The sequence below is a fragment of the Mixophyes fleayi genome, chromosome 3 (genome assembly GCF_038048845.1).
Source record: "Mixophyes fleayi isolate aMixFle1 chromosome 3, aMixFle1.hap1, whole genome shotgun sequence".
In the NCBI taxonomy this organism is placed as follows: Eukaryota; Metazoa; Chordata; class Amphibia; order Anura; family Limnodynastidae; genus Mixophyes; species Mixophyes fleayi.
In genome coordinates, this window is record NC_134404.1 from 159608650 (window position 1) to 159635036 (window position 26387).

Sequence of the window (26387 nt, forward strand, 5' to 3'; positions counted from 1 at the left end):
TATTAACAAAATTATGTATAGCTAACTGCAATAGCTATGCACCTATAGGACATTTTCTATCTGAAATATTTTAAATACTTATTTCAAAAGTGAACTGTATTTAATTAAACAATAACTATGTAAAACTAAAATAAAACTATATGTTTTATCTATCTATCAAATTTATTTCTATAAAAATAACTTGGTAAACTAGCAATAAAATACTATTGCACACTGTTTTAAGTTAATTTAAAAAACAATTTCTTTCAATATGCAATATATTGCAGTATACAAGCTAATAAAATAATGGTGTGGTATAGTGTAGTGTGTAATGTAGTGTGATGTTAGTAGTGTAGTGTGTAAAATGGTTTGCAGTAGTATGTTCAAAAGGGTATATGTAGTGCAGATTATATGAAAATGTACAGTAAAATGTGCAATTAAATAAGTAGTAAAAATAGTGGAATTAAGCAGTGTAAATAGCAATCCAAAAAGGACAATCCACAGGAATAATAATCATCAATAACCAGAGGGTCACATGGATCAGCCAACAACCTCAAATCTCAGGATCTGCTTCGCTTCCTCTGCAGCATCGTCAGGTTGCTGCTTCCTCTCGCAGCTCCTGCTTCTGGGATTTTTTGGACTTTATATTTGTGTTCAGTGAATGTTTTTCCCGCAGTACCTATTATCTACCAAAGGTGCTGCTATCGTGCCTGTTTTTTCCTACTACTAGGAGTTGCCTTGCTGCACTAATTATCACCAGCATTTGATTGTCTCTCTATTTATACCTGCCACTCCCAATATACCTTGCTGGCATCGTTGTTGTTGTTGTTTGTGCTGTGCTGTACCCTGCTGTGCTCCTGGTTCACCTGTTCCCTGGGATCTCTTCATACTACCTGTTCACCTGCATCAGCAGTGTTCCTGGTATTTGCTTTCTGCATTCTTGTCCTATATCTAAATCATCCGGTTTGTTCCATACTGTAATAAACATTGTGTGTTTTCACCATATCCCGCACTTCTTAGCTATGATTTCTGCATTAATACGTGACAGTATGACTAGCCCAAAAAACAGCTTTGGAGCCGTGTGAAAGATTCCACAACATTTTTATTCCTGGTACTTATCCTGCAATTGTTTTCATTCGCTTTCTCCTGCTTTACAAATCACTGTACTACCTCAGCTACAGACTCAAGAAGCAGATTATTTATTACGATCTCAGCTGGCTCAGTTTACTGCCTTACTTATGGACCCACTCAGGAGACTGTCAGGTTTTGTTTCTCACAATTCAAATACTGTTGATTTGCCTCAACCAACCTTCTCTGCTGCTGAATCAGTGCAAACATCATCTCTTAATAGTACTACTACAAATTTACTGTTTACGAAGAACTATGGTGTAGCATCCAGTTTTGAGGTACCAGCCTCTGTCTCCATTTCTGGGGTGCCTGCCTCTGCCTCCAGTTCTTAGTTGCCATCCAGTTCCGATGTGCCATTCTCTGCCTCCTGTTCCGAGTCTCCAGCCTCTGCCTCCTGTTCCGAGTCTCCAGCCTCTGCCTCCGGTCTCAAGTCTCCAGCCTCCAGCCTCTGCCTTCTTTTCTCCAGTCTCCAGCTGCTGCCTTTGGTTCCAAGCTGCCAGCCTCAGTCTCCGGTTCCAAGCTGCCAGCCTCTGTCTCTAGTCCAGAGTCTCCGGCTTCTGTTTCCAGTGCCGAGTCGCCGGTTTCTCTCTCCGTTCCGGAAACATTGTCTACTTCTAAGAGGCAGCTGCCCTTACAGTCTGCTCCAGAGGGGTAGCTGACCTTACAGTCTGCTTCCGAGAAGGCGCTGCCCCTACAGCCTGCTTCCGAGAGGACGCTTCTTCGACAGCCCTCTCCAGAGAGGACTCTGTTGCTCCAGTCCGCTCCAGAAACATTGCTGATGGTTCAGTGTGAGTTTCCTGCTTAATTAGTTCAGCCCAAGTTTTCACTTAATACAGGTCACCCCGAGTTGCCACTTAATTCGGTTCAGCCTGAGATGCTACTTAATTTGGATCAGTCCGAGTTGCCATGTATTACAGTTCAGCCTGAGTTGACAATTAGTGCTGTCCGCTCTGAGGCTTCTAACAGTGCTGTTCGCTCTGAGGCTTTTCACAGTGCTGTTCAGTCCGGCCATCCTCCAAGTGTGCCAAGTCCAAGCTGCCTTTTGCCAAGGGTGCCAAGTCTAAGCCGTCTCTTGTCGAGGGTGTCAAGTCTGAGCTGTCACCTTTCTTTGAGGGGTACCTTTCCCAACTTAGTGCTCTTCTGAGGTTTTGTGCTTCAAATATTCCCTTTGTGCCTAGCCTCGTGTTTGACCCTAAGAGACAGGTACTGTTTCTGATATCGCATTTTAGAAGGGAAGCATTGGCATGGGTAAACCTATTTACTGAGACTGATCATCCCATTTTATTGGACTTGGAATCCTTTACTGAGGCAGTAATCGGCAAGTTTACAACATTTCCCGCTATGCCAGCTTGCAGGTCTTCTGTACATTCAGCAATACCATCTACATCAGGCCAAGAGATACCACTGTGCTCCATCCAATTGGTTCAGGCTCCCGTTTTGACTAGTTCTTGCAAGAAGAAAAGGCGGAAGAAGAGAGGAAGGTCTGCGGTGCCTCAACTGCCCTCTGGCATGATCTCCATCTCCTTTCCGCCCTTGGACGAGGACTTGTATGTCAAGCCCCTTACAGTGGACTATGACTCAGACTGTTTTAACCACTTTTTATAATCAGACGTCTGGAATCCGTTGTAAAGGAGGGGTAATGTCAGGATCTGCTTCGCTGCCTCTGCAGTATCGTCAGGCTGCTGCTTCATCTCACAGCTCCTGCCTCTGGGATTTATTGAACTTTATATTTGTATTCATTGAATGTTTCTCTCCCAGTACCTCTTATCCACCAGGGGTGCTGCTATCATACCTCTTTCTTCCTTCTACTAGGAGATGCCTTGCTGCACTAATTATGACTAGCACCTGATTGTCTCTCTATTTTTACCTGCCACTTTCAGTATACCTTGCTGGTCATTGCTGTTGTGTTGTTGAATGTGCTGTGTTGTATCCTGCTGTTCTCCTGTTTCACCTGTTCTCTGGGATTTCTTCATACTACCTGTTCACCGGCATCAGCCATTTTCCTGTTATTTGCTTTCTGCATCTCCCTGCATCCTTGTCCAATATCTACACCATCCGGTTTATGCCATACTGTAATAAACATTGTGTGTTTTCACCATATTCACGGCTCCTTAGCTGTGTTTTCTGCATTGAAGCGTAACACTCTGCAAAATGGCACTTTGCAGAGGGTGGGTAAATATTTTTATAAAAATGGGGACTGTATGCGCGAATCGCGGGAAAACATGGACAACCCTGATTCGTACAACCACTGTATTAGGGGGCGGATTTTGTTTTGAAATTGAATACATTAATTTCCTTCTACTGGAATAGTCGCGATGTCCCCATATCTGCGTATTAGCATTAAAATATACAAATACACGGACAATTGAATACTCACTGAGTCTTAGCCCAAACCACTGTCACATCTGCATGAATTACATCTACATATATGTAACATATCCAAAACTTATTAAACCTGAATAGGAAAAGCAGGGAGTCTAATGTATCAGTGGCCTTAGGCATTAAGCCGGTTGCAAGCAGTTATTAAATGTAATGCTGTAGCTGTAGGAACATGTAGAAATGAGAGTTAGGAATGTTAAACTTCTCCCAAAACTGTTGAAAATGATAGATATTGCCACCTGGGTTGAACACATCTTTTATTTCAGATATGTCCTTGTTTTACAAGTTAGAAAAGTGGCGTTTTCTAAACTTGGCATACATTAAGGGTTTCCCCAAATTGGTATACATTTAGAATACGTATAATACCTTGCATACTTTCTATTAATGTGAGTCCTAGCTTTGTATGTATCCCAAAAAAGAAGATTAGGGCGAAATTGTAATGAGATTGAAGCCATTGGAAGACGTAGTTATGCAGCTAGGGAGTAGGTGTAAAATAGTTCCCTCTCTAAAGCTTGATTGGTAAAGTGGTCTTGTTCCCAAAATCTGAAACATATCTAAACAATGCAACCCTAGTAAAGGATAAAATAATAGCTAAGCCAGTATCACCCTGAGTTTTACTATGAATGAGTTTAGACCTAGTGATACATGGCTTTAAGTTATGGCACAAAAATCAGGAAAATAATTTGGTACATATATGAAGGTCAAATTTAGTGAGACTGATTAAATCATAATGGATAGGACAACTTGGGAAAAATATCACTTTTAAGTGCAGCATTATGTCCCAAGAGAGACAAAGGCAAGTTAGTCCAAGATATTTTGGAAATGATTCGGGGGATAATTAAATTTATGCAGGTTATAAATCTTAGAAGAAATGCAAATTCCCATATATTTAATTTGAGTCAGAGAAACAGAAAACAGGAAAGTAATTTCTGCACTGTGTAAAATATGTTCAGCACCCGATAAGGGCATCAATTCAGATTTGCTAAGATTAATCGTGTTACCAGCAAAAGTACCAAGTTCATGTTATCTAATATAGCTGTGATCAAAAAATGGATCAGAGACCATAAGGAGCATATTATCTGCGAAGAACGCAGGTTTATTTCTTCATCCACCAAGGCGAATACCCAGGAAGGTTAAATTGTCTCTCAAGCGCAGTATAAGAAGCGCTTCTTATACTGAATGTGGTTTGTTTAGATTAATTTTTTGGGTTGTTACACAGCAACCCTATTAAGAAGCAGCAATCAATTTTTAATGTTAGGTTATTTGTTGATGCTGTGTTATTTGTGGGAATTAAATAATTGTATGAAGAGAGGTATTACATCTATTGGTCAGTGCCTATATTGAAGTCCATTAATTTGGACATTCTCTTTCTTTTTTGTCTCTCAAGGCTACTGCCAAAGGTTCAAGTGCTAATGCAAACAGTAACGGGGACAGCGGGCACCACTGTCTTGTGCCTCTCTCCTCCACAAATGGAGAAGGGAGGTAGCCATTGGCCAAAACACACATAGAGGGTGAAGTGTAAAGGGTCTGTAGATTATTAACATAAATTTCTTAGAAACTATACCTCCGAAGGGTCTGAAACAGATGGTCCCATGTTACAAGGTCAAATGCCTTTGTGGGATCCAAAGACAATAGTAGAGTTGGCTCATCTGTTTCAGAAGCCTCCAGAGCCTGGAGAACCATTAAGACCTTCCTTACACTTGTAACAGAGTGTCTCCCCGAAATAAATCCAGTCTGGTCCCCGACAAGGATTCTAGGCAATAAAGTTTTCAACCACTTGGCCATGATTTTAATAAGTAGATTATAATCGACATCCAGAAGGGAGATCGGTGTATAAGATGCCGACACTGTAGGAAACCTGACAGTTTTGGGGAGTACCTTAAGTACAGCAATGTTAAAATGAGTGGGGAGTCTGCTGTCAGAAATTATAATATTTAAAAGTCCTTCAAAGTTTTGGTAACTTGTTTTTGAAGAATTTGTAAAAATCATTTACTAAATCCTTTAATGTCCAGAGCATTAAAGGATTTCAAAATTTTAACCACCCTGAGAACTTCTTTTAGTGGTAATATAGGTGAGAGATTCCTCCTGTAAACTCGTGATTTTAGGTAAAGTGACCGAACTCCAGAAGGACTGTTTAAGAACACAATCTATCTGGTGTTGTTTATATAGTTATTATTGGAAATCTCGGGGGGATGTTAATTTTAAGATGCAACTCTCCCTGCCCATCAACGAGACAGTAATAGCAACATTTTGTCTGCTATCATTTAAGAGGTTCGATAATCTGCTGGATTTGTTACCGAATTTTAAAAATCCAAATTTGTCAGCCAATATCTGTTTATTCACTTGTTGTTGCACTACATTGTCAAAGTGTAGTTTGTTAGCATATTAAACAGATTTATTCTCTATCATGGGTCTCAATTTAAATGCTGTAAGGACAGCAATTTTTAAATGGTGCCACATATGTTTAGTTGGATTGGTATCTGGGCTTTGACTAGGCCAATTCAGGACATTAACCTTTTTGGTGGTAAGTCTCTCCTCTGTGGCTTTTGCTGAATACTTTGGTTTATTTTCTTGTGGGAAGATAAACCTTCCAAATCCAACTGCTGTTGTAGACTGCACTGTACATTTCCCCTCTATATTTATGAGCTTTCCAATCTCTGCTGCAGAGAAGCATCCCCATAACATGATGCTGCCACCGACATGATTCATTGAAGAGAGTGTTTTCAATGTGATGTGCAGTGTTAGGTTGGCACTTAGCATTCAAGTTGAAAAGTAAAATTTTGGTTTGATGCACACATGAACACCTTCTTGCTTTTACTTTCCCTTTTATCATCAGGATGGCAAGGTAATTCATAACAAAGTTTGCGCACATTTTTCTTGTGACCCTAACACTAAAGTAAGTACCAGAGACCATCTGTCTAGACACTGGCCACTGCCTGAGATCGTTCACACACATAAAAGAAAAAGACAGGTTTAAATAGTTTACACCCTTCCCACAGCCCTAACTTGATGAACAGATGGCACCCCCACCTTGCCTTTAAAAGAGAGTTATTGCAGGTGCTCTGTTTAATTGCAGAAACAACCTGTCAGCTTACACCTTGCTGTAGAAATGTGGAAAGAATGCCTTTTAAACTACTTCCAGGAAGTGGAGTTTGTTGAGTTTTAAATGAAGGACTTCTTACAAATACCTGCTCAATATTACAGAGTCTTAACCCCTATGATTGTTTCAGTCAGTGGCTCTTAAGAAAGTCAGATCACAGTATTGTCCTTTAATGCAGTTCAATAAAAATCATAAAATGTAAAAAAATAATTAATATTCATGTTAACCATGATTCTGAATCCAGTAAAATCATTTGCTACTAGACCTGTCACCCCTGATAAAGTGTTTTTCTCAAAATGGGTGGTTCTGTTGCATGCTCTGTGTTGCTGTTGGGTCCGGATATGTGGCAGCGCCTTGTATGAGATGATGATTCAGATAAGCCTCAATTTTATTTTTATTTTTAAGTATTTTTCACTGCTGTTGAGAATAAATATACTGCAAGGAATTCTACACGTGTGGCCACTTGCTGTGGCTTTTACTTTACTTTTTATAGAAATCTACTATTTGCCTCCTGGATTTGGGGCTCCTTTTGAGATCACTTCTTAAGGATTTCAAATAAGCCTGATTTTTTTTATTTTCTTATTGTACCCAGATTATATATTAACTGCACACACTTTTTGGTGTTGAGAAATTACTGCACTGTGAGCGCCTTCTCAAACTGTCTTGATAACGGAACTTTTTGCTATATATATATATATATATATATATATATATATATATATATATATATATATTTATTATCCACAATCAACATTGTGGAAAATATAATTCTGACATATCCACTGTAATACATTTTCCCCCACCACTGCTCCCCTGTAATCCATCCTTCCCTTTCCTCTAATTTAGATTTCCACCAGCACTTCCTCTGGGATTCATTGTCCCTTCTCTCCTATCCTTTGCCCTCCACTGTGCACTGCATTCTCCACTCTCCCCTGTAAGTCATTCTACGCCTCTCCACCATCACTTCTAACCTTATATACAAGCAGCAGACTGAGGAGGGGATGCGCCTGATATCTTACTGCTGTAGGTTACAGACAATCGTTGACATGTTGGAGTAACATGGTGTTTGATACCAGGGACATACCCACCTTTACCCGATAATTGTATGTAAATTAAGAAGCAGGGGGAGGAAGAAACTTCTCATTATTAGAACACAGCAAGTTACTGTTACTCTTCTATTCACAGTCTTATTATTCGCAAACAATTAACACCCTTTACCAATTGTTCCATTAAAACTACTATTTAGTTTGTCATTTACCTTATTGTCAGCTAAAAGGATAATTACACACAGCTCATCAGTTGCAACTCTTCGAACCAACTCTTCAGATCAGTAGAAGCATCTACTTATAATACTGTACAATTATTATGTATTTAATTTTATATTAATTTAGCTTGCAGTAAACTATTAAAACACAAACCAAGAGATTGGGCTTTAATATGTCATTAATTCAATTCAGATCATGGAAGCTAGAAGGGGAATTGTATATTAGCACTTAACAGAAAACTAAAGTGCTATTTAATTATGCTTCAATACTGCTTAAATGATGCTACTTATCCAGCCAGCATCTTTGTGACAGTTATTTCCTATAACAGTGGATGCAACTGTATTGGATAGGTAATAATGAAATAACAAAATATGAAGAAACATAATCAGTTCATTGTACATAGTCTCATTGCTTTTCAGTAAAGTGGAATAGGGACTACTATATGCAGTAATATCATGTGACAAAAGTGGTATTTGTAAGGAAAAGTAGCACAAACCAAATGCTCTATTGATAATACAAGACATTATGTAGTTAGCGCAGGTTGCTTTTGTGCAGCTGCTAGCATGTAGGCCGTTGCTATAAGGGCATGGCATGAAACTGAATAGGGATTGGCAGGATTATGCAAATTATTTTTTTTTCAAATAAAGTCTGCAGTAGGACATCAATATTTTTTGCCTGCAGAGGAGGACCACCAATAATGTTAAATGGACACATTTACAAAACAATTATGATATCACACTTCAGCTGACATATTTGTAGAATATATATTAAGTCTATTTGTCTTTTGAGAAAGTAATTATTAGCTTTTGTGTAGATACTGCTTTCCTTATCTAGGGCCAGTTTTGCAGATGTGCAAAAATGATCTGTAGGTCCTTTTTCTCATTTCTGGTCCTAAGTTTAGAGTTGAATGTAAGTCCATTTGTAGAGCTTAAATATAAGAACAAACAAACAATGTAGTAGCTTGCAATGAGGTACTGTATGTATCTGCATGTTAAATTGCACTGAGACACTTGTGCAGCTTTCATGTGTGGAAGGAGAGTGACTATTTTGTACTAATAGAGCTTAGAAACTTTTCGGAGAGCGTATTGTTTGGGCAAACCTGCTGCTACTACTAATGAAAGTTCATATTCCTTCTTTCACTCCTGTTATAATCCGTAATTAATTTCTGGCATCATGGATTTTGGGGGAGAGCTGCTGTTCAATTTAAAGATAGTACTGATATAATTTATTTGGGGTACAGCTATTATAATTACTTGGGAAATTTCTGTTATTATGAATATATGGGGGAACTGCTAATATTCTAGAAGTATAAACTGGTATAATCATACTTTCTAACGCTCTGGATTGTCCAGGAGACTCCAGAGTTTCTGGTAATTCGGAGCTCTGGGAGAGTAGGTCTGTCTCTTATATTCTGCTCATTGGGGGATCAATGATGCAAATTGGTACCAATGATATGATTTTGGCACTGCCCATTTAGATCAGTTACTTAATTGTGGCATTTCGCTGCAGGGGTAGGGGCAAAATATTGCAATTTTTGGTGCCACTCCCCCATTCACTTTTTACTTGACCTCCCTCCATGATCTCCACAAAAGGGGAGACATTGATTTACCTATGTATAATGGGGTGTCATCATTTATATTTTCCTTAGGGCAGCATGAACTCTAAACACATTAGGGGAAAACATATAATTAGTAAGTATGAGAGCTTAAAGGTCATTCCTCTTTATGTTTTTTAGTAAAATAAAGCAGTTGCAACAATAAAAATTTGGCCACATCCAAGTGCTTTCTGTAAAGCACTTTTATTGTTACCATTTCAATTTCAAATGTCATGTACCTAAATATAAATCTAGGTACGCATGACATGTTTAAAGAAAAATCTGGTCCTATTAGATATAAATGCTGCCACCAATGACCCTTACTCATTGTTCTCCCTTAAACTAGCAATGCTATGGTCTGTGCTCTGCGCCACTGATAGACTGACCAAAACAGCTCTTGCTTTTGTTTTTATGTTCTGTTTTTATTTCTGATTTTATGTTGTGTTTCTATTTTTGTCAGTTGTGAGTTTTATATATCCGTGATATAGCAGCCTAACCCTTGTGTATTTGTATGCTCTTTATTTGCTAAAGAACTCAGTTTAAGCAATAATTTCAGTCCTTATCAGGAGCCTATTGCATCCTACAGTCTGTTTACTTTTTTTTAGAAAGTTTGTATGCTGGTCTGGGGGATTAGGTGAGGTCCCTTGATCAGTCTACCCTGTGGACTTGTTTTTTTTTACATTTTGGTGGATGCTCAAATGTCTTGGTGGACTCTTGACTAGCATATATATCTTGCAACCGCATTGAGCCAACCTTCAACTATCCTTCAACAGCATGGATTATACTTTGGAACCCAAAGTTGAAATTCATAGTTTCCTCTGTGGTCACTGTAGTACAAGTGCTAAAACTACTATTACAGTTGTCACAACAATTCCATAGACAGAGAGTTGGAACTGCTGTTTGGTATAAAGAATTAATGTGTTTTGGTTTTTTGTCAGTATAATAGGGATGCACTCTATATTAGTTTTGTAAGAGGATGTCTTAGGGTTTTAAAAAGTTAAACACCTATCTATTCACCACATAGTCTTAAATGCAAAGTTTCATTGTGAAAAACAATTTAGCTAATTTACCATAGAACAAGCTCACACTTTTCTTCTATTAGAAATATTGAATCATTAAAAATAACTATTATAGTTTGTTTTCACAGTTGTGAGATAAGAATTATATTTTTAGTTTCAGATGCAGCAATCCAAGGTAGATTGTCTATACCAATTGGGAAAATGCCATTTGATCCGAGGACCATTAATAAATCTACTTTTTACTGAGGTCAAGCATTTTGTTGATGATCTTCTCTGCCAACAGGTTTGTTTAAATTTATGTTACTTAATTGAATAATATTTTTATATCTACCACGTTTCAAATTATGTTAAAAATGAAGATAAAGACAGGATAATCAATGAAGGTTATTAACATTGTACTTTATTTTCAAACATTGGAGACCAGTAAGATACCATAGCATTGTAAAGAGATTGTAAAGCATGTATATAATGGTATATCTTTTTCAATGAACCTTAAAAATTATTAATTCTAGCATAGGTTTAGTCAGAACAAAATATCAATAAATTCAAAATTCACACAAAAATTGTAGGCAATGTCAATGTTCATTTATCACTAACACTATTAGCAGTCCTACACTAGGTCCCTGCTATTGGCTTAAAATACCGTTAGGAAATCACTGAGTAACGAGGTATGTTGTAGATAGAAACAATGTGGAGTTTATTGAAGAATTCAAAAGCAGAAATGAAATAAACCCAATCTCTGAGTAAATGCTAATATGATGACAAGGCAAAAAGTTACACAGTAATCATGCAGTGCTTTGACAGTCTGAGAAAATGCAACATATGAAGTTGAGCACTGAAGATATTTTTTCTGCAAGGTTATCCAGTCCCAGGCAATGCAAGGTAGTAATTAATGTCTATTGTAACAAGACTGGTGCAAATGTTCATATAGTCCAATAATAACTGTAAAGCTTTACTGGAGAGCAAATAATAATTACCCCAATCCATGTCTGGGGATTCTGAGTTGATGCAGAGCTGAAGGCAGGAGACAACGGAAGGAATGCCAGGAAGAAACAAACTGAATTAAGCAACCAGGATCCGGCGTCCAAAATTAGCAAAACCAGAACCAACAAATCTGTATGATGCAGTCCAGAAATCAGCATACAATTAATGTTTAAAGAGGAACTGGTTCAGTAACAGGAACAAACAAGTCAGGATACAGGAGCAAAGTGCATGCATGTCAAACACTTTCACTAACCATGAGTGCATAGCCAGTCAGAGTTTAAATGTACAGTGTTTCAATAAACCGACAGGGGACGGCACACCTGCACTGCAGCTCAGAACTAATTGAAAGTAATAAACAGTTCTTTCAGAGGGAAGCACCTGTGTAGCTGAACAGTAAGGAAGATCTCAGTGCTCGCAAGATGCAAAGCAGATTTAACCCTAATAATTGCTTTTTTCCCCCACAATTACTATTAGGATGGTTGAGCTACAGCTTGGCTCTAAAATTCCATTATTCATTGATTGATTAATCATGTTTATCTTTGAATGCTACATACAAAGACAATAACCATTTCCTCTTCACCTTGACTCATTGACAGATGTATTTACTAAATAGCAAACTAAGGGGCATATTCAATTAGCTTTTTGATTCGCGGTAACGCGCGTTGCCGCGAAAAGTGCGCGTTCTTGCGGGTATTACGGTACCGCATTAACGCGGATTTTCGTTCGCAACCCTATGGGCTGCGAACGAAAATCCACGTTATTGCGGTACCGTGTATTACATTTCGCGGCTGTTCCGGCGCGTTACCGCGAATCTAAAAGCTAATTGAATATGCCCCTAAAAGTTATATGTTCAGTATGTGTGCATCACCTAAATTTGTAGACCTAGCAGATAAATTGCCATAAATACAAGAAATAAAATAAATGTTATAATTCTCAGCTATAATGAAATAAATAATCATCATCTATAAATCGAATACTTCCTACTTCAGCCTGGGCTGCCCCCACTATATTCAGTTTTTTTTACTGAATCAATCACGTCTGCAGGGGATGGTGAAAATAATATTGCATTTCCAGTGCCCACCAGTAATACTATTTGTGTGTAGAGAAAAAAAAAATACGTCTGTTTCTTTGCTACTGCTTTTATAAAAAAAAAAAAACACTGCAAGAAGGAACACTCACATGTGTCACGGCAACTAAATACATAAAAGCTTTGGTATTTTTACAAACAAAGATCATACTGTCAGTGATAAAGAATAGTGATGTTGGTGTACATATCTCAGCATATATATTTTGTATATTGTTCACTTACGTCTCTTTACAAACGAAGAAGCAGAATGAAGACGTACAAGCATAGATTGAGTACAATAATTGCATTGTCGATACAATTAGATGTAGAAGTATACGCAGATACACCTTATGTCTTGTGGATGCTGGTGGTTTGGGGCAATGATATGCAGTGATGATGATGATCAGCAGCATTATCTAGTTGTTTTCATGTTGACCTCTCTAGCTGATAGTACTTAAACTTTTAGTAGCTGTATTATATGAGCGGTATTTATCGATTCACATTTCTTAACTGACATTTACTTTTGGACTACTACAGGAAATAATTATCATTGATTTTTAAAGGGGAAACAGCAGATGTTTGTATTTAATTTCTATTTATGTTTGTATTAAATTACATTCTATATTGAAAATGTGAGTATCAACTTCATTAATAAGACTGTCAAGACACTGTCTGGAAAGAGATGTTTCTTTCAAATACGTTTTAATTGAGTTTTTTATTCAAAATGATAGGCATAAGTGGTTATGATTTAGATTGAAAGAAAGGAAATAGTAGTTAGTAACTATAGGAAGAATTGTGGCAATTACAGCAATATTCAGCATTGCAGATTGCTGCATGACCAGTAAAGTAGAGTTTGGAAAGATTTAAACTATAAGAACTTAGTAGTTGATATTAAAGACTAAAGTAATAGATCAACATCCAACTGGTAGAGATTAAGTAAAAGATCTAACAAATTGTTGCAAGGATATAACTTTTATATTTAAAAGAGCAGTGAATACAATACTATGAGAAAAATGGAGTAAAAATGTACTGTTGAAAATGTAATGGGCTAAATCAATAATATAGCCTTTCCTCTGACCTCCCCTCCATCATACTTGGTGACTTTAACATCCCTATTGACAACCGCTCGGACCATGCCACCATCAAACTTCTCGCCATTTCCAGCTCCCTAGGCCTCACTTAGTGGACCTCCTCCCCCACCCACTGTCTTGGTCACTCCCTTGACCTTGTCTTCTCTCATCTCTGCGATCTCACCAACTTCTCCAACTCTCCCTTCCCTCTCTCTGACCACCATCTCCTCTCCTTCACTCTGTCCTCCTCCCCTGCTCCCACCTCGCCTAAAGCTACCTTTACTAGGCGCAACCTTGAGGTTATTGACCATACCTCTTTCTCCTCCTCTCTTGACACACTCCTTTCACCTGTTCCCTCCCTGGTCTGCCCCGACCAGGCGTCCTCTCTCTACAACCTCTCCCTCTCTAGTGCCTTGGACGCTTTTGCCCCTACCTCTTCTATTCACCAGCACCGCCTCATTCCCCAACCCTGGCACTCCAAACTCACCCGTTCCCTCCAAAAGTGCTCTCGCACTGCTGAACGCCTCTGGAGGAAATCTCGCTCCCTGGCCGACTTCCTTCATTTCAAATTTATACTCACCTCTTTCTGCTCTGCCCTCTCCCTGGCTAAACAATCCTTCTTTAAGACCCTGATTTCCTCTCAGTCCTCCAATCCCCGCCGCCTCTTTGCCACTTTCAACTCCCTCCTCTCTCCCCCCCCTCCTGTCCCACCTTCCCTCTCCGCTTCCGACTTCGCCACTTTTTTCTCTTCCAAAATTGAAACCATCCGACTGAATATCTCCTCCTCCCATCCCTCTCCCGCCCTCATCCCTTCTCCCTCCAACATCCAACTCTGGTGCTCCTTCTGCCCCACATCGGGTGAAGAAGTTCGCTCCCTCATTCTTTCCTCTCCACCTGTCCTCTCAACCCTATCCCCTCTCACCTCCTTCGCTCTCTCTCTCCTACTGCCTGCTCTTACCTTGCTCACCTTTTCAACCTATCACTCTCCTCTGGTGTAGTCCCCTCTTCCTTTAAACACGCTCTTATCTCTCCCATCCTCAAAAAACCCAATCTTGACCCCACCTCTCTTGCTAACTATCGTCCTATCTCACTTCTCCCCTTTGCCTCCAAATTACTTGAGAGGATTGTCTGTAGCCGCCTCACTAGACACCTCTCTGACAATTCCCTCCTCGACCCTCTTCAATCAGGTTACCACCCTCTCCACTCCACCTAAACTGCCCTGGCCAAAGTTACTAATGATCTACTTTTAGCCAAATCCAAGGGTCACTTCTCCCTGTTCATCCTCCTTGACCTCTCTGCGGCCTTCGACACCGTGGACCACCCCCTCCTGCTTCAAACACTTCTCTCTCTTGCCCTCTCTGGATCTGTCCTCGCCTGGTTCACCTCATACCTAACCGCTCCTTCTCTGTATCCACCTCTGGCTCCTCCTCCACCCCCTTCCCTCTCCCTGTTGGTGTCCCTCAGGGTTCTGTTCTTGGCCTTCTTCTCTTTTCACTCTACACCTCCTCCCTGGGGGCTCTCATCTCCTCCTTCGGTCTTCAATATCACCTTTACGCTGACGACATCCAACTCTACATCTCCTCGCCCGATCTCTCCTCCGCCCTCCACTCGCGTGTATCTGACTGCCTCTCTGCCATTTCCTCCTGGATGTCCTCGCGCTTCCTCAAAATTAACATCTCCAAAACTGAACTCATTGTCTTTCCTCCCCCTAGACTCCCCTCCCACCACATCCCCTCTATCACTGTTAACAATACCACCTTCTCATCTGTCACCCAACTCCGCTGCCTGGGCGTCACCCTCGACTCCTCTCTCTCCTTCGCCCCCCACATCCAATCCCTTGCCCAAGCCTGTCGCTACCAGCTACGCAACATTGCCGCATCCCGGCCCTTCCTCTCCCAAGATGCCACCAAAACTATCATCCACGCACTCATCCTCTCCCACCTTGATTATTGCAACCTCCTTCTTACCGGCCTTCCCCATTACCATCTTGTCCCCCTCCGCTCTATACTCAATGCGGCTGCAATGCTCATCTTCCTTTCTCGCCGCTCCTCATCCGCCTCCCCTCTCTGCCTTGCCCTACACTGGCTCCCCATTCCTTACAGAATTCTTTTCAAACTCTTGACCGTCACTTTCAAGGCTCTCTCCCAGTCTACTGCTCCCTATATCTCCAACCTCCTCTCTATTCACACCCCTGCCCGCTCCCTGCGCTCGGCCAATGACTGTCGCCTCTCCTCCACTCTGATCACCTCTTCCCACTCCAGAATCCAAGACTTCTCCCGTGCTGCCCCCCTTCACTGGAACGGCCTCCCTCGCTCCATCCGTCTCTCTCCCAATCTGTCCTCCTTCAAGAAGGCACTCAAAACTTACCTGTTCCTAAAAGCCTACCAACCTTCCACCTAACCCCCTCATCTCATCTCCTCCGCCTGTTCTCCCCCTCTCTCCTCCCAGCCCCCCTGTTCTCTCCCCACTTCTTCAACTTGCTCCCTGTGTGCCTGAGTTCTGTCTACCCTCCCTTAGGATGTAAGCTCATTTGAGCAGGGCCCTCTTCCCTTTGTTCTCCATACCTGTTCTTCTGCTCCGTCTTTACTGCATTAGCCTGCCTGGAGTCTCTGAAGTTTTGGTATTTTTTGTTTACTGTGTGTAATGTTTCACCTTGTTTAGTCTACTGTTTGTGCTCTGTACGGTGCTGCGGAACTCTTGTGGCGCCTAACAAATAAAGGATAATAATAATAATAATAATAATAATAGCAATCTAAAATGTTGTACTAACAACGGGGAGCAAGATATGTGTGACTCTATGCATAGTGGAGGGTGAAAATACTGTATGTACATGGCAAGAGAATTGCAAACTCAAAGTGAATCATGCTGTACCTGTGGGAATGAAATGATATATGCAGTATGAAGTTTGCTATGGCAAGGCTGCATGAGTTAATGGAACTTTGTAAGAACAGAGAAAACAAGTAATACAAGTCAACATGAATGTAAATGTAAAAAGATACTAAGAGCAAACTGTGCAAGAAAAATGGTTGGTGTGCTAGCCAGAGGTCAGTTGGGCAGGATAATGTATGAGAATGAATTGCAATGTAAGTTTATTTCTATAAAACTGATTGAGAGATTGAGATTTAGCTTGGAGCGGGATTGACCGAAATTGTAGCTCCCTGCCTTAGCTAAAAGAGTTGAATAATTAAATTGTGTATCTTGAGTTGTCACCAGATAGTGTTATTCCCAGATATCGAATAATGGCCGGATGCAACTTGAAGGGAAAGAAAAATTTTAGGGTACTTACAATAGGGACTAGGAGGGACATATTGAGTGCATCCGATTTTGAGTAGTTTATTTTGAAGTGAGACAGGTGATTGAACTTATCAAATGCACTCATTAAATAAGGTAGGGATTCAATGGGATTTGTAACCACTACCAGTAAATTGTCTGCAAATAATGCTAGTTTAATCTCCCTGTTTCCAAATCGAATTCCCCCTATGTCCACATTCTAAAGGATTGCCCTAGCTAATGCTTCCATACAAAGAATAAATATTAGCGGCCACTGGAGATAGAGACCAAGCTCAAGAGTCCCATTAATTTTAACTTTTGCCCTAAGCGATTTGTATAAGAAAAGGATTCTATTCATACAAAGGGGTCCGAATCCCAAGTGCTCCAACACCACTCGCATAAATCGCCAGCTTATTTTGTCAAAGGCCTTCTTGCTGTCTGTGGAAAGGAGAAGCACCTGAGAGTTGGTCTGTGATATAAAATGGATAATATCTTTAATTTTGGTCATATTATCATGTGCTTCTCCATTTGGAAGACAATCCACTTGATCTGAATGAATTAAATTTGGAAGAAGCAAATTTATGCCATTAGCAGAATATAGCAAATAACTTGACATCCATATTCAGCAGGGAAATGGGACGGTAACTAGAGCACTGTAATGGGACCTTTTCCTCTTTAGGGATAATGGTGATTTGTGCCTCCAGCGCTTGTGTGGAGAAGGAAGTTTTATGTGATACCACGTTGAAGGCAGACAAAAGGATAGGGGACAGTCTATTTTATAGGTTTAAAGGTTTTATAGTACAAGAGCGAGAAACCATACTTGCCGGGGCTCTTCCCCAAAGACAATGTTTCAATAACATCATCTAGCTCCTCACTGGAAAAGGGCTGCTTCAGCATCTCCACCACGTCTTTAGAAATTCTAGGGAAATATAAGCGCCACGGGTCAATCAATTGGTGCTCATAGTAAATGTGGCTAATCTTCCTGGTTTCAAGCAGCAGCTGCCTGTTTCCCCTATTCCTCGTCTCCACTTGGGGATCCATAGCCCAGTTAAGATCTCTACTTATTATGAGGACTCCTTTTTTGTGTTCATCGATCAAATCTAGTGTATGAAACAAGAAAGCCAACTGACCCTGGCTTGGGGCGTATAAATTAACAAAGGTATATATTTGTCTGAATAATTTGCCTTTTACCAGAAGACCTCTACCCTCCCTAATTTTGATCACAGTAATATCTGTTAAGGGTATCCTTTGTAAAAAAACAATTGCCACCCTTTAGATCTACCACCTGGTTTGTAGTTAAAAAGACCTTGAGGTAGTGGCGATTACGTAGAGAAGGAGCAGAGTGTCTTTTAAAGTGTGCTTCTTGAATGAATGCAATGTCAACTTTCTGAGTGTGGAGGAAGTGTAGCGTGAATGTTTTTCCGGCATGTTAACAACCCTAACATTAAGAGAAGAAATTTGTTATTTATCCATTAAATGTTATTTCTGGTGAAGAAGAACTGGACATCTACCATTGTCAGAGGGAACGGAGCCATATGATGGCTTGATGAAATAACTTGGGCACCTGTGTAGTGGGTCACCTGGGAGGAAATGGGTGGAGAGTCAAAAGGGGAGAAGGGTTAGGAGAAAAGACATACAAGAAACAATAACAGTAAACATATAGCAAATGTAACAATCTGGAATAAATAAAGGGTAATTCCGCTTCGAGAAACATTGGAATACGGAAATTCACCATATGCTGCATAAACTAGTGGCATAAAACTGGGGTATGTGTGATGGGAGTGGCCCGAAAGCAATCGGGAAGGTGCTGTTAGTTAAGGACCTAATTAAATAGACATCCATTGCACAAATTCAGAACTTAAACTAATTGATAATAAATAGCACCTAACAAATTTCTTAAAAGTTTTGTTTTTGCATTTCGGTGAAGATTATTCTGCAATAATAATACTTTTCCATGAAAGGGCCCTAGCAGAATCTAGCCCTAGGGATCTATCCCTAGGCATCATAGCAGAAAATAATTAGGCCCAGTAGGACACATGTGGTTTGAGAAGGTGAGGCTGAATTTCACAGGGAGAAAATCAGGAAAGCTGCCATAAGGTATAGCGCATAACCTACAAAGAATAGAGAGACAAAACTAACAGAGAAAACAATAGGGATCAAGTCTGTGCCCACAGGAAGCGAGTTGGTCTCCAGAAGAAGCGGGGGGACGAGTCCTCCTCCTACTTTTCTGAGTTGCTTGCCATTCTTCCACCCTAGGTGGAAAGGTGGGGGGATGGGTCAGAGAGGAGGCATTCCATTCCAGAACCTGAAATGCTGAATTTCGAGGGCTAACCAGAACGAGTCCAGATCATTCAAATCTTTCAGGATATTTAATTTACCTTTGTGCAGAACTTGTACACTTAAAGGAAAACCCCATCTAAATTTTAGAGTGTGTTTTCTCAGTTAATCCGTGAGAGGTTTAAGCAGCCTTCTTTTTTGGAAGGTACGCCAAGATAAGTCTTTATTTAAAAAATTTGAATTAGATTTCTGTTAAATTTGATGCCCTCAGCTTGCCGAGCTTTCCGAATAATTTCTTCTTTAATAAGGAAGTAATGAAGTCTGCATATGACATCTCGTGGATTGTCGGACTCTGGGTTACGTGGGCATAGGGCTCTGTGTGCTCTATCAAAGTCAATACAATTAACTGGGTGTTTGCCCATTAATTCATTGAAGATTTTTGTAAGGGCATCAACTAGTTCCTAAGTGGGGACGTCTTCCAGGATACCCAGACCCTTAGATTGTTCCTGCGTTCCCTATTATCTAAGTCATCCATTTAGGATTCAATTTCCTTCAATTCTCTTGTGTGTTGGTTTAGAGTAAAGTTTGTCCATAGCTTTTTTGTTCTTCTTGAGTTTTCAGATCCTGTCACCTACTTGTGACAGGTCCGCTCATAGAGGGTCAATTTGTAATTCAATAGCCATGTACAGTCTGTCCTCCAGGAACTGGAAGTTTTGTTTTGTGGGAAAGGATTTCAGATAGCGAATAATTTCTGTCTAATTTCATTGTAGACAGTTTCGGCAGTGGACAGAACACTCTGACCGGTCTGCGGCTTTGGAGCCCCATATGTAGCAAGCTGTGATGCAGTGTGTGTTCCGACACATTTCTATCATAGCCAGCATTATCTTTTTCAGCAATTTATGCTACAGTAGTTCTTGTATGGGATTGGACCAGACAGGCTAGCCTTTGCTCCCCACGTGTATCAATGAGCTTTGGGCGCTCCTGACCCCGTTGCCGGATCACCAACTGTTCTTCCGTGGACCACTTTTGGTAAGTACTTACCACTGCATCCCGAGAACACCCCACCAGACCCGCTGTTTTAGAGATGCTCTGAGCCAGTCATATAGCCACCACAATTTGGTAACTGTCAAAGCTCTGTCTTTGAAAAAGTCTGATCATAGTAGAAGAAACATTGTCAGACATTGTTTGCTGGGACTGTTGTTTATTTGATGGTTTTATTGGTTATTTATACTTTCCATTGAAAATCAGTCCTAACCTCCCCAGTAAACTGTGGACTTATTGTGATTTGCCAACATTTTTTTGAGCTAAAATCTTTCTTATTGCATCCATAGATCTATTAGGATTTGATAGCAGTTGTGTAACTAATGGCGAGGTGACATGCTGCCATGCTCCTTGGTAAAATTTCCAGATGATGGTGTCCTAAGCCCGCTGTATATGACAGAGTCATATACAGGAATCTTCAGCCGTGATATTGCTGAGTACATCAGAGTTGGTGGAGTTATTTATCTTACTACACAAATCCTTTAACAGTTGCTGTGCAACAGCATTCATACATGGATTTATACTAAAAACAACAGCACCATCTTGATCATACTTTCCTACTTTTGGCAAATTGTATCCGCAAGAGGGGCATGTCTAGAAGGCGGAAGTGGGCAGGCGCGGCAAAAAGCATAACTTTGGCCCCGCCCCCCACAACAAATACTCCGTTTTGTCGCGGGGCGGTGCCAAAATGAAGCGATTTTCCACAAATCACATTATTTTTGCCCCGCTATTGCGGGATGCGGGAGATTTGCCAGCTCTCCCGGGAGTCCGTGTGACCGACCCGATTTTCGGGAGTCTCCCGGACATCCCAGGAGAGTTGGCAAGTATGATCTTGGTAAGAATATGCAGTCTAGCCCACTTGTCTTGTACACTGATTTTGGAGGATTGTATTGTGACTTTTTGCACATATGGAACTGCCTTATCATTAATAGGCTCATACGGACAGTTATACTATTAAGTTCGATTTACTATAAGCATTTGTGATTTTATTTAGACAGTTTTTGTCCCAACGATTTAATTTATATTTTTACTTGTATGTTTATTATTAGTTTTAGTATTCCGACCCTAACTCTCTCAAATTACTGTCCCATCTCTCAGCTGCCGTGCCCCTCCAAGCTTCTAGAGAGACTTGCCTACACTCGCCTCACACGCTTCCTTTCTGCAAACAACCTGTTGGATCTTCTTAGGTCTGGCTTTCGTTCTCAACACTCCACAGAGACTGCGTTGACTGAGGTTGTCAATGATCTGATCACTGCTAAAACTAAACGCCATTACTCTCTCCTAATTCTCCTGGATCTCTCGGCTGCATTTGACACTGTTGACCACTCTCTTCTCATACAAACACTGCAATCCCTAGGTCTTCAAGACACTGTTCTATCCTGGTTCTCATCCTACCTTTCTAATTGCTCGTTCACTATTAATTTCTCTTGGGCCAGCTCTGCTCCGCTTCCTTTATCAGTTGGAGTACCGCAATGCTCAGTGCTAGGTCCTCTGCTGTTCTATATCTATACCGCTTTTATTGGATATCGAATAAGTTGATTTGGATTTCAGTATCATCTCTATGCGGATGATACCCAAATTTATCTATCCTCTCCTGATCTCTCGACATCTGTGTTGTCCCGTGTAACTGACTGTCTTTCTGCCATTTCATCTTGGATGTCCTCTCGCTAACTCAAACTTAATCTTTCTAAAACAGAGTTAATAATATTCCCACCCACCAACAAGGGCATACCTGACATTTCTATCTCTGTTGATAACATGACCATAAATCCCACCCCACAAGCTCGCTGCCTAGGTGTAATCCTTGACTCACACCTATCCTTTGTTCCCCACATTGACTCTATATCTAAATCATGTTACATACATCTAAAAAACATTTCCAGAAGTCGCACATATCTCACGCAAGACACTGCAAAAACCTTAATTCATGCACTTATCATCTCCCGCATTGATAAATGCAATTCCCTCCTTACTGGTCTTCCCCAAAACAGACTCAAACCCCTGCAATCTATTTTGCACGCTGCGGCAAGATTGATTTTCCTTGCAAATCATTATTCCTCTGTTGAATCACTCTGTATGTCTCTACACTGGTTGCCTGTTTTCTACCGAATCCAATATAAAATACTTTTACTAACCTACAATTCCATCAACAAAGCTGCACCAACATACATCTCCTCACTTGTCTCAAAATATCTCCCAACTCAGCAATTCCGTTCTGCACAAGATCTGCGTCTCTCATCCACACTCATTACATTCTGTCATTCCCGGTTACAGGACTTTTTTCGGGCTGCACCCATTCTATGGAATTCTCTCCCTCGCACAATAAGACTCTCCTCTGGTCTACAAACTTTCAAGCATTCTCTGAAAACCCACCTTTTCAGACAAGCTTATAATATTCCTCAACCACCCTTTTAACCTCACTACATTACCCTATTACCACCCGTTACACAATTTCACACAAGACAGCTACCCCTTGACCAACATTGTTGTGTGACAGGATCATTTAGCTTATGAGTCACTTTTACCTTTGCAGTCTGGCTGGGCCGAAATGCAAAATGTAGACTTGAGATACGCTTGTACTTGAATACGGGCATATGTGTGTGCAATTTCCTATTTTAAAAAACGCATTTGCTTGAAAAAAGCAGATGGTAAAAATAGCCTATTTACACATAAGGGACCTGATTCATCAAGGAACGCAAAGTGAAAGCAACATGAAAATTTTTTTTTTTTGCCACCTGCTTTTTTAAGCATAAAATACATAGTTTTCAACTCACTATATAATAATTAAATAAGACACAAATCCATCCCCTGGCAACAGGTTTACACGAAGGAGAGACTCAGGCTGGAGGCATAAAGAATTTCAAGATTAAAATATTTTCCCGTTATCTGAAATTTACATATGTGTACATACTGTTTCTTGGCCTTGTACATATGACTAGTCGTAAATCTAATATATTTGAAGCAAATCATATTTTTTTCAATTAGTAGAATGATTCAGAGGAAATTTTGAATTTAAGTTTTTTAGCTTTCTTAAAATAAATTGGCATATATATAGATATAAATTACAACAAGCAAATATACCTTACAATAAAACAAAAGATTGCATTTATTTCTGGCTAATCATTTCTAGGAAACCTTTAGGACTTATTATTATTACTCTTTGGGAAGTACTATAGTTTAATATGAGACATAATGAATGCATTGAAAGTAGAGATGCTCACTGACCCCCGTGTTTTGGTTTTGGTTTTGGATCTGGATTACCGTTGTGTTTTGGTTTTGCAAAACCGCCATTGCGTGTTTTGGTTTTGGTTTTGTTTTGCTACTTTGTTGGAAGATCAATGTTTTTGGGCATAAAATTACCAAATTTAGTGCTCCACCTGTTTCTTGGATAAGTAATGTAAGTGTAAATATAATAAATTATAAAAAAAACTGTTTAATTCCTGGTAGGTAGGCCTTTATTAATTCTACACACAAACCAGATTGTCTTCCTCTCCATCTATGCATATTGGCAATGCAGCCATCGTCTTTGGGTGTATATTACACCCTACACTTATAGTTAAATATCTAAAGAAATGGACCAATACAGTTTGGTTTCTGTCTCTATAGCCCCGTCGTCGTCCCCCCCGCCCTCCACTTGTAGTTGAATAGAAAAAAAAGCAGCCTGGATAGACTGAACAATATAAAAAATAAATGGACCAAGGTAGTTTGGTATCTGTCTGCATCAGATCCCCTCTCCACTAGGTGTAAAATAGAAAAATAGCAGCCTGGATAGACTGAACAATATAAAAAAATAAATGGACCAAGGTAGTTTGGTGTCTGTGTATGACCCCCCCGACCTTCACTTGTAGTTGAAAAGAAAAAAAGCAGCCTGCATAGACTGTAGAATTAGAATATTAAAATAAATGGACAAAGGCAGTTTGGTATCTGTCTGCATCATAATCATCAACATCATCATTAGCGCCCTCATCGTCTACACAAATCTCCCCCTCATCTTCTTCTAATTCCAAAGTGGCATCCTCAATTTGTGTATCACCGGCTATACTCGGGCTGTCCAGGCACACATCAGCAGAACTGCTGAAAGGGCCCTTCTTTATGTGTACACTAACAGAATGCTCACGATTAGACATACCACTGTTGGATGGACTCTCCACAGGGATTGGCCTTAGTGTTTTCTTGCAGCTCGGCTTTCACACATAACAGTAGTTGTGCACCACTTTTGGAATTCAAATTACTTGGTCTTGCAAATTCTATAGACAAGCCTGCTTGTCTTCCTCTTCATCAATGACTCTTAGCAATTGAGCACTCGTCTTTGGGTGTATATTACACCCAAACCTTATGAGTGCAAATTAGTAAAAATACAGTTTAATCCCTGATAGGCCCTCCACTATCCTTTGCATGTTAATAGTAGGATTGGTTGGAGTTATCGTCAAGGTCACACATTTTTTAAAAAAATCTTTCAAACCAGCCCAGATGTCAAAATGTTGTGCTCTGCCCCCTGCGTCATCCCTGCTTGTGTTTGGAAAGTGCATATTGGTGCCAGAACCTCACGTGCCAGAACTGCTGCCACTGGTGCCACACTGCTGCAGGACTTACACAGTCAACCGCATCCTCATCGTTGGATACCCAAATCTCCCCCACATCCTCTTCTAAAGACAAAGTGTCATCCTCACTTGGTGTATCATCAGCTACACTCAGGCTGTTCAGGCACACATCAGCAGAACTGCTTAAAGGACCCTTCTTTATGGGTACAGTAACAGAATGCTCACGATTAGACATCCCACTGTTGGATGGACTCTCCACAGGGATTGGTTTCATTTCTGATTCAGAGCAAACATTATCCTCTAATGCCTTACTGTTATCTTGCAGCTCGGCTTTGACGCGTAACAGTAGTTGTGCACCACTTGTAGGCTCGGTAACATATTTGGATCTGCCACTAATAGAGAAAGGCGAAGGCCTCATTCTCTCTTTGCCACTGCGTGTGTAGAATGGCAGGTTGGCATTTTTTTTTTTAACGGCAGTTAATTTTTCCTCAGTTACACTTCTTTTTCGCTTCAACGCGGTCATTTTTTTTGGGGTGTGTGTTTTTTTGCCTGATTTCAAAAGACTGTGTAGTTTGACATCGCCTTTCCCAGATGACGTACTGGGAACACTACCATCAGGACTGGTGACAGGACTGCTCATATGTGAACTGCTTTGAATCCATTCTGAGCCCAAAGCACTTGTAGTGCTACAAATTGTTTTTGACACTGATGCCAAATAGGACTTTTTCGACAGGCAGAAAAAATTCTGCAAAAGAATGGGGGACACCCCAAAAGCACTTGGAGTGCTAAATATTATTTTTTTAGACTGCTGAAAAATAGTACTTTTGTCAGCCATAAATAATAATGCAAAAGAATGGGGGACACCCCAAAAGCACTTGGGAATGCTAAATATTATTTTTTGAGACTGCTGACAAACAGGACTTTTGACAGCCAGAAATATTAATGCAAAAGAATGGGGGACACCCCAAAGCACTTGTAGTGCCAAATATTGCCTTGCTTTACACTGGCTCCCCTTCCCCTACAGAATCCTTTTCAAACTCCTCACCACCACTTACAAGGCTCTCTCCAACTCTACTGCCCCTTATATCTCTAGCCTCCTCTCCATTCACACTCCTGCCCGCTCCCTGCGCTCGGCCAACGATTGACGCCTCTCCTCAACTCTTATCACCTCTTCCCACTCCAGAATTCAAGACTTTTCCCGTGCTGCCCCCCTTCACTGGAATGAACTCCCTCGTTCCATCCGCCTCTCTCCTACTCTGTGCTCCTTCAAACGTGCGCTGAAAACCCACCTCTTCCTCAAAGCATACCAACCATCCACATAACCCCGCCTCTCACTCTTAACACGCTCTCCCCCTTACCTTATCTGGCTCCCCCTGTGCCTGTTCTGTTCTCCCTCCCTTAGGATGTAAGCTCACTTGAGCAGGGCCCTCTTCCCTCATGTCTCCCTACCTGTTCTTCTGCTCCGTTTTTTGTATCAGCCAGCCTGGACTTTCTAAGTATTGGTATTTTTGTTTATTGTTTTGTACTGTTTCACCCTGTATAGTCGACTGTTTTGTACTGTGTACGGCGCCGCGGAAACCTTGTGGCGCCTAACAAATAAAGGATAATAATAATAATAATTGCTGGTTTCAATAGTGACAGGTCTAATAAACTCTATCTGTAGCTTTTCTTCAA

The 26387-nt window shown here is 40.5% G+C and overlaps 1 protein-coding gene across 2 annotated transcripts in view; it reads left to right on the top strand.

Moving 5' to 3' along the window:
- Positions 1-26387, top strand: part of MEI4 (meiotic double-stranded break formation protein 4) — a 254597-nt gene that overhangs the window by 123963 nt on the left and 104247 nt on the right. For both annotated transcript variants that reach the window (XM_075202670.1, XM_075202671.1), the window contains exon 4: positions 10619-10747. In XM_075202670.1, the coding sequence (XP_075058771.1) occupies positions 10619-10747 (129 nt within the window). The remainder of the gene's footprint in view (positions 1-10618; positions 10748-26387) is intronic.